Source organism: Falco rusticolus, chromosome 4, assembly GCF_015220075.1.
Source record: "Falco rusticolus isolate bFalRus1 chromosome 4, bFalRus1.pri, whole genome shotgun sequence".
NCBI classification, from domain to species: Eukaryota; Metazoa; Chordata; class Aves; order Falconiformes; family Falconidae; genus Falco; species Falco rusticolus.
The window spans coordinates 34,527,372-34,542,640 of NC_051190.1; the positions used below are offsets into that span (position 1 = coordinate 34,527,372).

The 15,269-nt window shown below is 43.6% G+C and overlaps 1 protein-coding gene across 2 annotated transcripts in view; it reads right to left on the bottom strand.

The window, feature by feature from the left end:
- XYLT1 (xylosyltransferase 1) overlaps positions 1 to 15,269 on the bottom strand; it is a 202,465-nt gene that overhangs the window by 33,935 nt on the left and 153,261 nt on the right. For both annotated transcript variants that reach the window (XM_037385493.1, XM_037385494.1), the window contains one exon: positions 9,178 to 9,258. In XM_037385493.1, the coding sequence (XP_037241390.1) occupies positions 9,178 to 9,258 (81 nt within the window). The remainder of the gene's footprint in view (positions 1 to 9,177; positions 9,259 to 15,269) is intronic.

Genomic DNA, 15,269 nt, shown 5'->3' on the forward strand with positions numbered 1-15,269 from the left:
CCCTGAACTTCCACTGAGCCTGGCACACCTCCGAGAACTGCCATACTTGCCCGGACAGTGACACACAACTGACCAAGGTATGGTTAGCCAAATACAACAGACACTGATGTCAGATGAAGACACTTGGCCTTTCTCCTGGTCTAAGATAACCAACAGAAAGAAAATAATGATGATAAGCGAATCAACCAGGAGAAAATAAAATTGAAGTAAGAAAAAACATGCCATTTTTCCTTATTTCATAGACCACCCCATCTGAGATATTTTATGCTTACCCTTAATGAATTTTAACTCTTCCTAAAAAGCCTCCAGTTCTGAGCAGCCTGGATTACCCTTGCAGGTAAGCAGCAAGCATAGCACGACATGAATGCAGCAAGCATAGCACGACATGAATCATCTTGCCAGCTGAGCTCAGCGATGGGGCAGCGACATGCGTGAAAGGTGCCGTTTGCGCGCTGGCTATGTGTGGATGCAGCCTCAGGGGTTAACGGTTCCGCATGATTATTTTTATACATTAAAAATCCTCCTGCCTGCAGCATGTGGTCTGTCACACTGGGTAAAGATAGTTAACTGTCCAGACAGCTCATGATTGCAATCCAGCTTAGGGAACTCCTCTTACTTTGTAATGTATTTACATATTTATAAATACATTTCAGATGAGGCTCTAGGACTGTATAACACAGAAAGCATTTGTAAGATGTTTAGCACACGCTCCTACAACACAAATATAAACACAGCTCGGCTCTTGTTATGATATGTTATATCTACTAACAAATATCGTTGCACAGTTACTTAATACCAGCAGAAATGTCACAAATCTCACCCTTTTGGATAGCTTTCTCCAAGTGACACTGCCTGCCACAGCAACCCTGGGAGACCCCCACTCCTGAATGCTCAGGCTTACGCAGTATGTAAAACAGTTTGCTGTTTTCTTCTTTCCAAAGTTCATGAATGAATAAAACTTTCTTAAGTATCAGAGACTATCAGATTGCTACATGTTACTTATCACTAACAGGTTTTTGTCTGGAAGGAATATATTTTTTTAAGGTGAAAAGGTTTTTCTTAAATCTTTCCTGTTTCCAGCCCGTTGCCCAGAAAACCTCCTGTTGACATTTTGCTGTTAATCAGGTGCGCCTACCAGAACCTCATCATCATTACTCACAATACAAGAGGAAGAACTATGAATAAAAGTTAACAATACATCAGCGAAATAATTCACCACAAGTTGAAAGTCAACGTCAGAGCAAGGATCTGCAGAGCTGGTAGCTCCACTAGCACCACATCCATGTTCTCCTTAATACATGTGGACAACCTCTGCACGCCGCTTTGATGATCTGCTCCTCTTTTAACTCTCTTTAGACAAAAATTTGAAGAAGTCAGGCAATTTTCGTGGGAGAAGTCAGGAAAATATTTTTATGGATGAGAAATACCAGAGGCTCTTGCCAGCAGTGTTTCCACAGCCACCATGCAACACTGACCAGAATCAATCAGTTGGGGAGCATAAAACAATCATTTGCAATTTAGGTGTCCACGTAGAAAGCACAGAACAGTAATTTGACAATCTTGAGCATAACAGTCGCAACAAGTAATTTGTGAGCAATCTCTAGGCTACAATATATCTCCAAAACCCAGTCACTGAGTAATTCTTTGTAATAAGCAACTTCATAAAAGCCAGACCTGCATGGAGCATTCCCTGCCTGCTGCAGGCCAGAAATCCTGGCCGCCACTGACTATGTGATGGATTTCCAGTTGACTGTGCCGTAAGGCTGACTTCACCCCATTTCCATGAGGAACTATACTATGGAGGGTTATATAGCATTTAAAAAATCTGAAATAATTAACAGTTGGCTATCTGAGCACAATGTCTGCACTGTACCAGATAAACGCCTGTTTTTCTAAGATATGATCTCACAGTATGTTTCCCAAGACCTCTTTTTGTCATGCCAGAAGCCTCCAGGGCTGACCCCCTACTCCCGACATGGAGTTGAAGCTTGAGAAGGGGAACCACATCAAGAAGAGATAGCACCTACTCATCTGTCAACAGGGGGAAGGTCTCCCGGTATGACGGGCAGCACGCAGAACGCGCAGAATGCACAGTTCCTGCTGTTTCAAAAGGCTATGAAAGAACTCTCAGTATTAGTTAAAAACAACAGAAGAAAAGAGGGAGCGATAAAAATTGTAACCTGCTTTTCGGTGTGCTTAAACTGCAGCATCCTGAATGCAAATGTTATGAGGTCAAAAGCAGAATTCTTCTTACCCTTCTTTAATTCCTTTACTCTGTTTTACTATAAACACAATACTATTCTACCCCCCTAAGCTTTAATGCCAATGCACAAACAAACATCAGCAATATCCTAAAGAATTTCTCTCTGGACTGGATTTGCTATAGTGAGATCGGGCTTATTTCACATGCAAAAGCCAAACCCGTAAGTAAACACACATACTGAAGGGCTTTAGTAGCTTTGCCCACTGTGCTAAATGCTTGGAAGTTAATAAGGAACGCAGGGAAATCTTGCTTTTAAAATATGGTTAGTGTTTGTCGTTCCTACGCCCTACAGGAGAGAGGGCACCAGACCTGGTGGAGCAGCAGAGCACGGCGGGTATGTGACAGGGCGGCCAGCGCCGCACCATGGGGTCACCGGCTGCCCCTCGGCAAGGACAGCATGCCCCCCCCCCCCCCCCCCCGTGGGAGGGCAGGGACTGAATTCAGAACAGAAAACACAGGTGACAAGACCTCAAAATTAAGCCAGCCCTGACAGATGCAGTTAGCGACGTTTGTTCCTGCAGTCTGTGTGGGTCTCCAGGAGCTGGGCTGCAAAGAACCATGAGACCAAGCAGCTCTACTGCAAGGGCTTTCTGACGGTCCACGTTACCACAGTTGCTCCCAGTGCATGTTCAAAAAGTTTTATACTTGGTGTGCAACTAAATCTGGGGCAGACAACTGGTCTGCTGCCACAAACACTTGGACAATATAAGGTTAAGATCATTTACAGCGTAGCAAAAAAGGAGCAGTATTTTAACTGGCTCTTGCAAGTTACAAGTCCACCTCAAAATTTTATCTTAAATATGGCCTTTCCCAATCAATGGCATCTTTATGGAAACCAAATGTCCATGGCATTTAGAGCATTCCACATGAGATGCTGTTAAAAGCCAATAGATACATTTTATCTGGTCATTATTCCATCTCTATATGGGCATAATTAGATTTTTCAAGCTTTATAGTAGGTGCCTCATACTCCACATAATTTGTTTCTGCTTTTTTCATATGTAATTTTCTCAGTATATCCATGTAACACTTTAGTCATATCACATCTTTCCATTATGTTTAGAAGAAATTCCTCAGGATTTTTTCTTCTTGTCCACCTTTTCCTAAGTGTTAACTTCCACTGGTTTAGAAAAAACTTACTTTCTATCTTCTGGAAATCTCTCTTTCAGAAGAAGTCTTAAAAAGCCTTAATGCTTCTCAATATTTTAATGTTGCAGGTCATGCAGCAAACTCTTCAAGCGTCCCAAAATAAATAAAAAAAACCCTCTCAAATTATTTTTAGTTGTAGGAAACTTGCAGAGTCTATTTTTTGCAGTAATGACTCTACTAGGAATTGTCTTGTTTTGACACCAGTTCCATACTCCTCATGAGTACAGGGCTCGAGGGGAACTTTTAAAGCCTTTCCTGTGGGTTTCTTTTCACCACTCTTCACTTACAATGTCTTTTAAGAAACACTGGAACAGCTTTTATAAAGACAAAAATTTAACGGCTTCCTCTTGCGATCTGGGAGGCCATAGCTCAAGTGCTTTTTTTTTTCTTTTTATATAGTACAAGCAAAACAGGGAGAAATCTGCAAATGCTCGTGTGCAGCATGTACCACGAATCCACCAGAGACTCAACGATATGAAACCTGACATTTTGCCATCTGTTTGTCTCCAATAAATGTCTTCTCTAGAAGATTTCTTGTCCTGTCTCCTCCTCCTCTTCCCAACACCCACAAGACCGAGCAGTCTCCAGCTGGGAATGCTGCTGGGCCTGAGTGACTGAGCTTGGACTGGCTGAGTGACAGCTAGTGCAGAGGACACCTGGGTGTCCACCACGACAGCACCTCACTGGGTGCTTCTACTGTGCTTAACGTCTCGGGGTTTGCATTCTAGGTGACTGGAGAAAGAAAAGGAAGCGGGGATTCAAACTCTCCAAGTGACTGAGGGCAAGTCTGAGTCACTTTCACACAGATTTTCAAGCTACCAAATCAGGTTATCGACCTGTGGGTAAAACAGGGCCACAATATCCAACTTAAAAGGATGTTCCCTGCCATAATTATTTTATAAAATGTCTCAGGACCTTGGGTGAAAGGACAAAAATGTTATTATTTATACCACTAAAAATGAAGTGCGCAGCTCAGCGTTCTTAGACAGCAATCAGATTTCTGATTACTTTACCTCAGTTTTCACTTCCCTCCTAATTCCCACCCCACTCCATGAATTATGGCTACTTCAAACCTTCACACTTACTGCATCTTCCTGAACTGCTGGATGACCTTGCTTGTATACTCTATCAAGACCAGAAAACATCCTGCTTTGTCCCATGTCAAGACATATGTCCTTTTTTACTACATTTTCCTACTGTCTTCAAACTATTTTTGGCTTTCTTTGCACTGACAACTTAGCATTGTTCTCCAAAAGTGAGCAGAAATAAAAGCCCTACAAGGAGGCAAGTTGTCAAGCTGAAGCAGTAAAGGCTTTACGGCTCCCCTAACACTTAGCATAAAGCAACAAGGAACATTTGAAAGTTAGCTGTAAAATCTAAAACTTTTAAGTGCAGTCTCTTTGCACAGAAGATGCATCTTGCTATTTCAGTCGCTACAGTTCACAGGCAACCGTTGGGCCGAACTACTTACAGGCAAAGAATGGATCTTCTTAGTCCGTGTGCTTCAGAATACCGAAGCGTTTAAAAAAGTTAACAAAAAAAAAGTATGATCAAGGGAAATTTGAGCCAAATGAACCAGAACATGTTTTACACGAGCAGCAAGGTAGGCTGGGACTTAAGTGGTTAAACTACTCCAACAGCAGGGATGATATAGCAATTTTTTTTCCTAGTATTCGGGTACTCTGGGCAATTCACCACTGCAATAACAAAGTAGCATTTTCTGTGTGAACCATTTCCTAACCGATAGCCAAACCACCATCAACCCCGTGTACAGAATGCCAACAAACAGCACGTGCCACAGTGGAAAAAAGGCATGCCTGAAAAGGTGAAGAAACAGATCCGCATCAACAGAGCTGGGCTGACAGAGGTGGAGATTTTGGGAATGTGATCCAGCCCTTCGTGATTTAAGGTCTCTCCAGCCTCTGAGAACTGGGATGGGCTTGTGATGCTCCTTACTAAAAGCTGAACAGTTCAGCATTGCCTCTAGAAGTATCTGGAACCCAGAACCCAGAAAGAGGATGACACAACTGGGAAGAATAACATCAATGAGGAGAAAAAAGAAAAGAACTCAGATACATAAAAACTTTTAATGGCCTTTCCTTTAGCTGTTTGTATTCTGCCTATGAGCTCCAGGTTCCTCAAAGATGTCACAGCATCCAGCCTTCACAGCATATTTACACTGCTTCCCAAATGACTACTGCAGCAAGGTTTCTATAGAAAAACCCCCACTCTTTTTCCTGTCTGTCGTTGAAGGTGTCACTTTTGACTGTCTTTATATTTTATAATACATTAGCCAGGTGCTGCTCCTGCCAAAACCCCAAATCTTCCAGGTGTTCCAAATTGTAATAGCTTATACAACTACCAGGTTATTCTTTTGCTTTTAATAGTCTAAGACACTGAAAAGAGGAGAAAATGTGTTGCCCGCTAAGTACTATGTAACGACTCCAGCCACTGTATGCAATTTCATTTCATACATCCAGTTCTCTAAGGAAATAATGCCTCTCCAGCTGAGTTAAGGAGCCATTTTCACATCCATTCCCTCTTCTGAAGCCACTAGAGGAAAATCAGAGCGATGCACTTTTTAATGACTTTGGCATAACTAAAAGAAAACTTCACTCTATAAAAGGAAGCCTGTTTTCTCTCCTTATTTGGCAGTAAAACATGTACTGATTGTGAACATGGCTTGAATACAAAGTACATTGTAATTGAGCTGTATAAGCATTTCAGTTTGAAGATGGCACTTCTAATTTTTCTCGCCGTTGTATGATCGAAAAACTATGATGACTTAAAATTCAGAGCTTCCAGTTGTTCACAAAGCAGACTTTAAGAGTTGAAAAGCTTATCGCTTAGAAGCCATTATTCACCCACAAATTAAAATAAAAAGTACCAGCAAGGGTTGTACATTGCTTTCAAAGACATTTAAATGCTGAGCTCCTGTACTATTAGTTCAAATGTTTTGAGAAAAACACCTTGGAACAGCAAAATTATTATTGTACATGGGGTGACAGTCAGTCTAGTCCAGTGTCCTCTCCCTTATCATGGCTTCAACTAGCCATTTTAAATAAAAAATACTGTTCCGCTCTGTTTTGAGATAGGATGTCCCAAAGGAGTTTTCTCCTATTGCCCAACAACTTGGAAACTGGCCTGTGTCCTAAATCCTTTCCAAAAGCTGTCCTTTAGGGTTTTTTTTTCCCTTTAAATTTTTGTTGCCAAACCTTGAGGCTGTTGCTTCTCTTCCAGACCTTACTAAGCGCTTGGCTATACCATTCCCCCTACGGGATATTCCTTTTCCACAGGGCTGTGACAAGGCAAAGCAAATGGCAAACCTGAAAAAGTAACTGGAAAAATTAATAGAAAAAAATAAAATCATCTCTCCCTCTAAAATGAGCAAGTCACCAAGTTTGGCTGTGGGAGTTTGCCAAGCAAAGGTCACAGGAGGCTGGGAGAACGTTGTAAGGAGGCACCACTACCCGCCTCTCCTTCTGCTCCTCTGGGGATGCCAGCCGTGGGCGGCGGGACACCGGGTGACAGCCCAGGTGCGCCCGTGGTCTCGTCTCACCTGCCTGTGCTTATACAAGGTATTTCAGCCCAGAGGATTTCACCGTTTTAACCAGAGGGACACATCTCACCGGCATGACAACGGCTTACAGACCTCAGGCATAAAATCAAAGTCAATTGGGAACTGTGTGTCAGAGGGGCAGAGCAGAAGGTCCATCTACCGGTTTAGACAAGACTGAGTTACCGAAACACCAAAACTGAAAGACTGGGCTAGAGACCTTCACAAGATACAATTTCTCTCTCAGCAGGTGTGAGTAGAGCTGGAAATTCACCCACGATAGAAACAGAGGGCTAACTGCTTTTTGATCAGCTTTTGACACCAATGGAATTAAAAAAAAAATTACCAAACGGCAATATTACTCGGAGGCTTCTACAGCTGCTGGCTTGAGTCCTGTCTCTACAGCCATCTGGGCTATGCAGGAGGAGGGCAGTCACTCTGTCTCCCTGATAGAAATTGTGGGGAGCTGCCAAGGGGCGATGTGAAAGGCTCCATTCATCCAGTGGTCAGCACTGGAACCGCTTATGGTACTCAGGGACTACACAACCACAGCAGACAGGGGTGGCAAATCCGCCCTCATGTCCCACACTATGTTCCCTGATGCACAGAGAATGTATGGTAGAAATCCAGGAGAAAAAAAGAAAAACACGGTGACATGTTTTCATAGGCTAAAAGGTATTTAGTTGTTTATACAGTCAAAGGGAACCACTGAACTAATAAATGGGTTGTTATTCCTGCGAGGGGAGGACAAGTGGCACATTAGCTCATTTCATTATTAAATTAATACCAGATTAGTGTGTTTAATTGATCCAAACTGTTCTAACCCAGCTGAGGTTGGCGTGTTCAAACCAGCTTGACGCAGGCATGTCATAATTCATTAGTTATTTTCCTTAGCCAGCTCAGGGAATTTGAGAAGAATCAGGTGCACCAGAGGAGCAAAGAGACGTAAGAGACCGACTTCTTTTCCCTGGCTGTTTCTCTTCCATTTTCTACTTTAACCCTGCTGTCGATCACTATTGCCAGCTAGCGCTGAGCCTGCCAATCACCCTGACACTCCGCATTGCCTAAACCAGAGACTCTTCTGTGGAATCTGTTCACTTGGATTTAAGTATTATTCCTCACAGTATTATTTTTTACTACCTGCTGTAGAATTTCTGCATGCACAAGATGAATGCTCATGAAGACTTCATTTAAACAACAACATGACAGAATTGATAAATCTAGTGACAAGAGCAAGAGCAGGCAAGAAGCAAGAGACCTGTGTGTTATTCTACCCACCCACTGTGCTGAACATGCGACTCTGTGTGTCACATTCTCTGGGTACGCAATCTGAACCCAACCTTACAGTACACTTGATATTTTCCAAAATAAAGAGAAGACCTGGTGACCCCAAGCACAATAAAACAGTATTTGTGGGTGCAAAGCCGCTGGGACTCAGCATATGGAGTTGTTGGAACTGTTGTAAGACCGCTGTTATGGTACAAAACTAGTGATAAAGAGGAAAAGCAAAACTATCAATAAAGAGGAAAAGAGGACCACTGCAATCAGACAGGAAAGTTCTTCCACCTGTAGAGTTTCTTTGACTATTTGGAAACACGGTGTTTGGTCACTGCTGCTCCCTCAAGCCACTAAGCTGGAAGTATTACGGATGTGCTGTGGGAAACACAGCACGTTCTCTTCTCCCTGGGACCCGCATGGGGTGCATGAAGAGGGATGTTGATTCAAGGACTTCAAAACTGTAGCAGAACATGACAACCCTCCAGCCACCGTCCTCACCCTCACTAGCCTGTGCAGGCTGGTCCAGGCTCCCACACCTTGCAGAGATGCTCTCGTTGCGCAAGGCTGTGCTGCAGACTCTGGCTGGTGCATGTCCTGGTCACCGGCGTGGCTGAGACTGACTCGGTCAGGGAAGTGCTGCTGTGTGCAGCAACTACCACTTGCTTCTGAAACATCGCTCTGTGCCAAGTCCCAGGAGGGCACAAGCGTCAGTCTGCTTAATGTCTCCCTCCCCACCCAAAGCATCTTTGCAAAACTGACTCTGGGGAAGAGGTATCCTGGACCAACAAACAAGTGTCCTCAGGGGAGGGTTTCCTCCTCATTCCACTCTCTTTCCTGAACTCTTCTTTACTCAGATAATACTGGAAAACCATCACTATGCAAAAAGTCTCAGTGCTCTGGTTAAAATAAGGTGAGGAAAGGGCCAGCTTACCTTGCATTGTCCCTCCCATGTGATTTCAAGAAGTTCATATCACGGTATCTAGACAGGAATGCTACTAGCTGGTCATTTGTCCTGCAAGAGAAAGAACAAGGGATGCACTGTGAAAACTACTATGTTTAGATTAATTTACATACTTCTTGTTCTCATTTGGGGACCATCAGCAGACTCTTTGATGGAGGCAGCTGCTGAAAAAACTTCCATCCTGCTGCTAAACTTCACTGCCTCCCTCTACTCAGGAAAGTGTATTTGGAAAGAAGTACAGCTTTATTAATTCTTAACAAATTTCATATCAACTCTTGGCAGATGTTTTAAGCATTGTAACAGAATATGTATTAAGTAATACTGCTCAGCACTTTTTAAGTATGAAAATCCGGCTGTGAGATGACTGCATTGATAGTCCCATTTTACATGCTTTGCTAGACCTTTCCTAGAGAATTTGGTTAAGTATCTATTGGCATTTTATTTGTTTTCATCCTTGTAATAGAGAAGAGGCCAAGGTTGGAAAGCATACAGCAAGAGAATTTGGATGTCAAAATGCCAATATAATTAATAGGAACAAAGGAATTTCGAAGGTTAATTCCAATTAGTGTGACTGGCAATCCAACACCAGTATTTTCAGATTTTCAGCTGACATGTCCAAGAATCTATTTACACTTGACAGCTTTTGTGGTCTGTTATTTCTTTAACAATGGAGCAAGCATGTTCTCTATAGGTCAGCATATTTAGGAAAACTGAATAAAACATATTAAAAAGGTCTTTACATCCTAAGTTGCATTCATAACCACATCATTATAGATACAAAACCATTTAAGCAATGGTTTGTAATGAAGTTCATGACAGAAAAACTAAAGATAAAGCAGCTGTCAATAGCACTGCACCTTGAAAACATTTCATTATTATAAGCCACAGAAAACCAAGTTAAACCAGAGTCCTGCACAAAACGTGTTTAACTCCTGGGGTCAGGCTGCAACAACTTGGAAATGCTGTCAGCCTAGTAAACTATCTTCATAATCTCATTGATTTTATCTGCACCAAATTAAGTATCTGCCTATCAACCAGCCGGAACAGCTAGGCTGTCGGAGCCTGAGACCCTCCTTCTATGCTCACTCATGTGAATTTTAATACCTCCTAGGGTCAGACTCTGCATCTCAATTTGGCAACCTCAGAAAACTGCTTTCTGTATAGTCAGCTGTGCAGATTTTCACATTTGCTGCTCCAGTGATTCTCCATCTTACTGGGATGAATAGGCATTTAGTGAATTTACTTAGCAATGCTTCCACATGAAATGGTTTCAATGGCTGACATCTTCGGGTGAGTTTCTAGGCAAAAGCTGGTAAGCAAAGTGATCTTTAGAAATATAACCAAGTTTGGAAGCACTTGAGCTTTAATTTCCTTACAGGATAAAAATCAAATCAACCAAAGTAATAATCCGCGCCACTCAATAAAACATCATCATTTCTAGATTGCTCACCAACCTATATTTCACTACTCAGTAGTGCTCTAACAAGTGTATTTGTACTTGTGGCTGCCATACAAACTTTTCAAAGCTTCTCGCTTTTTAGATACTGCTTATAAAAGCCCACATGACGTTTAGCTCTCAAAATAATTAATAATTGACATTTTACCACTTCTAGAAAACATGGGTAGCATCTCGATCCTACTTAACAATACTCAAAAAAATATACAGAGTTTTACTCTTTGTCAATTAAGTATGCTTCTTTTCATGTGTTGACACCTTGGAAATAAACCATCACATTTCCATTTGGTAAAACTTTCTAGTTATTTGACATTTAGATTTATGCGGGCAACCAATTCTGTGCTCAGCATGGCAGCACACTGTATTTCTATTAAGCTTTCATTCAAACTGCTTCTTATGGCCCCAATATCATGAGGACGCTGTACATCACCTCCGAATTATTCTACCACATGACATTAAAAAGAAAATGAAAGGTACTCAACATGTCATAAATGCTAAAATCCTCCTCACCTTTCAGGAAACTGCCTTCAGGAGTATATTTCCTAAATGCCTCTGGCACAGATTGCTACCACACTTGTTCATGTACGTAGGGAGCAGAGTCTCCACGCCATCGCAGTGCCTCTGGCACCAGCTATTTACAATGCCTCTGGCGCTCCTTCTGAGAAACTCTAAAGACATGGGGCTATTTATTCTCTAAGTAAGACAATGGAAAGCTGAGATTTTCAGCTCAAGACATCACTGGGAGCAACATCAACCCCATGCTGCCAAATTAAATTCCGCTATAGCTTCACAAATTTCAGGGACAATTCACTGAGCATAAATCTGGCACAGTCTTGTACCCACCATCGTGGTGTAATAGAAAGTAACAAACGCAACATACCCTTCCCAAGAAGGATATAAAAAAGTCATGGAGATGGGAAGAGTAGTTCATGCTACTGACTAAAAGACGCTAATGTACACATCAGTTTCCCCAGTGCATAACGCAGCACGAATACAGATCGAGGAAAAAGCCTTTCCACAATTGGTGCGTGAGGCCGTGGCCAATGGATGCATCCACACAGCTCCCACTTTTATTTCCTTTTGTTATTAAACTCACTCGGAGGGCAAGGTAGCAGGGAGAAGGATTAACCAGCTGGTTACCTGTGCCATTAGCAGGGAGGGAGGACGATGCCAGAGTACAGAGAGAAAACGTGCAGTGTTCGACGGTGCAGCATGTGGAGAGAAATGAGAAACTAATTCAAAGTGTGAAGAAAGCTCGTGCATGTGGGAGGGCTTCCATGGGAAGATGACAAGTGAACATGACTGATGGGGAAACAAAGCATTGTTGACTCCATCGATGTAGATCTGGTGTTAAGCAAGGGCAGGTCTGCCACCTGGGATGGTGGTGTCCATCTCCACCAGAATTTTAGTGAGGTCGCCTCAAATAAGATGCTGCTGCTCCCCTCCTGCAGCAAGGGTGGACGGAGGTGGCATGGTGGGATGCCGCTCAGCAAAACCCAGCCAAGCCTCCCGGGGGGTCAGGCTCAAAGGATGGGAGCACTTGGCTGGGCAGGTGGGGGGGCTCCAGAGGCTGCAAAAGCAGCTCCAGGGCTGACAGTGACTCAACCCTTGGCACTGCTCAACCTGGGGATGTGGCTGAGCCCTTGGGCTGGGGCTCAGCCTGGGGTTAGTGTCAAGATTAGAGTTAGAGGTCAAAGGAAGCGAAAGGTGAGTCCTATAGCAAGACGGGAACTGAGAAGATATTGCCAAAGCAAAGCACGGTCTGCCACCAGGGTTTTCTCATGAGCAGTCCCTGGCCTGGGACTCAGGTGTCCCAGGGTGTGAGCAGGCACTCAGTAAGCACATATATATGCTGATCATTGCAGTAATTTCAGAATATACCGTATACACTGGGGACTGAAAAGGAAAACTGGAAAGAGAAACACTGGCTTTGTGTTTGCATTGTCTGAACATGCTGGCAGGCCTGCCCGGGAAGTGGTACGAGTGCATCCCTGCTCGCAACCACGGCTGACCACTGCGGAGGACAAAAGGCAGTGCTGGGCTTGCTGGTTTTAAGCAGCCCTCCAAGCCTTGGTGACTAATCCAAGCAAAGAGCGGAGATCCCCTTAGTTTACAGCTGTGAAAATAAATTAAGAAAGTCTGGAGAATCTGAGAAAAGGAAAACAAGCAATTGTTACTTTTGGAAGACAGTGAAGGCTAACATTAATGTCCTTGATTCGGCAAGGTACTTTAAGGCATGGGCAACTCGAAGGATGTACGGAATAGCAGTCACTTCAATGGGACTATTCATACGTCAAAACTTATACAATTGCATAACAATTTGGCTAAGTTCAATCAGAAGTTCAGATACTTTTGGCAGCACACAGGTATGGATGATTCTGTATAGGAATCAGATGAAGGAAAGAGTAACTGCTCTGCTGGATTCTGGGGTTGGACTGACATTTTGGTACCGCGTGAGCTGCCCCGTGTGCCGAGAGCCCGGTGCCCTGCTCCAGTGGGGTATTTCAGACATGCTGTTGTTGGTCCGCCTGCCCCAGTATAGACTCAGCCTGGACTGGAAACTGGCGGGTTGCCTGGGCACAGAGCAGGCTGCAGCTCTGCACACAGACAAGTCCCTGCTGATTCAAACCGGGAGCAGTGACAGTAAGAAAAACTTCCAGGGCACCACAAATTGCTGCAATGCAAAAAGCCACAGATTTAATTGAAACCCAGCCCAAGCTTCAGAGCCCACCCACAACGATGCTGCGGCAGAAGCAGTGGTGCCAAAAATCTCTTCTGGTTTCTTTTCTGCTTCAGTGGGTAAGGTCACAGGTGGGAAGGTTCAGCTTGCCCTCTGCTTCAAGTGAACCCACCAGTGAGTTCTTCAAAATACGTCCTCATTTCAGGTAAATCCCCATGGGGGGTTATAAACTCCTTCCTTTATCAAGTATTTATCTTATATTGTCCCAACTTAAAAGTCTGTCATGAACTTATGCTGCATTACATGCACAAGCATGGGCTAGGGACAGCTGCTAAGCTGAATCCAGACTAAATTCCATTTTTAATCATTATTTTCTGGCATTATTTTGTTTTCTTCTCTTTTCCTGTGTGTCTGCTCTTACATGCAAGCAGCAGCACTGAGAAGCCGATTGTGCTACCCCTTCCAGGCAGCTGTAACTCACTTTAATCACAAATGTGGTTACGTGTAAATTACAATGTTGGAATATGAAAAGCTAGAGCAGGACAATTAAAATGTGGCTTTAAATTTGTTTACAACGGACTCGCTCAGTTCTGGTTCCACACTTCTCCAGAAGCAAAGGGCAAAGCCTGCTGGAAGCAACAGTATCTTGGCTTCTTAGCAGTTTCCCTCCCCAAGCACTAATCTGATTTGAATGCAATTTTTGCCTTTAGTGCTTTTGTCACTATTGTAATCTTAATGTGTGGAAGAGTTTTTTTCTTATGCATTTTCTAATCATTCAGGAAAAAAATTAACTTCTTATTGCTACATGCATGGGACAAAAGAAGTTTTTTGTTACCCTGCCTACTGACACACTCCCAGCAAAAGAAATGTCAGTGTGCCTAGGTTGTGGCAATGCACAGTACTGGTCACAGTAAGTAATTGCTGCGTTAAACGTGATATTATCGAGATGACAGGCAACAGCAGGGCTGGAGCTTCAACAAGCTGCCCAATTTTTCCCTAGCAAACCATCCCACTGCATTCAGGTAAGTGCATAATTGTTGTTAGCTGCAGCAACCACCAACCACCAGACCTTGCAACCGAGTACAAATCAATCCCAGTCCTTGCAACTGAGTACAAACTGGCACCTACAGTCTTGCTGACAACCCTTCTGCAGCCACAGCTCTGAGACTTTTTTTACGTATTTACCATATTTTGCAAAGACAATGGCTGCATTCCCTAGGAGAACAATACTGAAGTGCTGAACTGAAACAGTTGCATTGCAGTGACTGCGAGGATGCTGTGCTGGGACACCAGCAGCTGGGGTCTGAGGCCAGATCCTGAGTTCAGGCAGCAGGTCTCGACAAACGCAGATACATGTGCCTCCTCGCTTGCTTTCGGTGCAATTCAAACAGCCCAGGTTAGTACAGAACAACATGCCACTTGGGAGGAGTGGGCACACTGAAAATGGGTGAAATCATTAATCACAATTAATTTAGTGTTATCGAAAGGCAAGCCTGCTAGCTGCTGCACAAAACTATACTGCAACAAAGAGGGGTGTGAGCACAGGGAGGGGGTTAGCCACTGCCAGGGTGAGCAGTGGTGTCAGCAAACACAGCGGTAGCTCTGCCATAGCGTGGGGTGCTGGAGAGGTAGGCAAGTATCACGAAAACAGCTGAACAGACAAAAAATCCCAGAGTAACAAACATAAAGGGGAAAGTGTTTGGGAGAGTAGGGCAAGGAGGCTAACGTGGTTTGAAGCAGCAATGAAGGGCCTCGGAAGGAAGGACAGTGAAGGCGAATACATAGTCAGAAGAGGTAAAGTCAAAACTGCTGCACGTTCTTTCAGTGCCCAAAGCTTTGGTACATCCACCCACACCCGCCTGACTCCTCTCCACAGTTTCCTTTCCCAGGATCACTGTGACTGTGAGAAGACACAGCCCTGCAGGG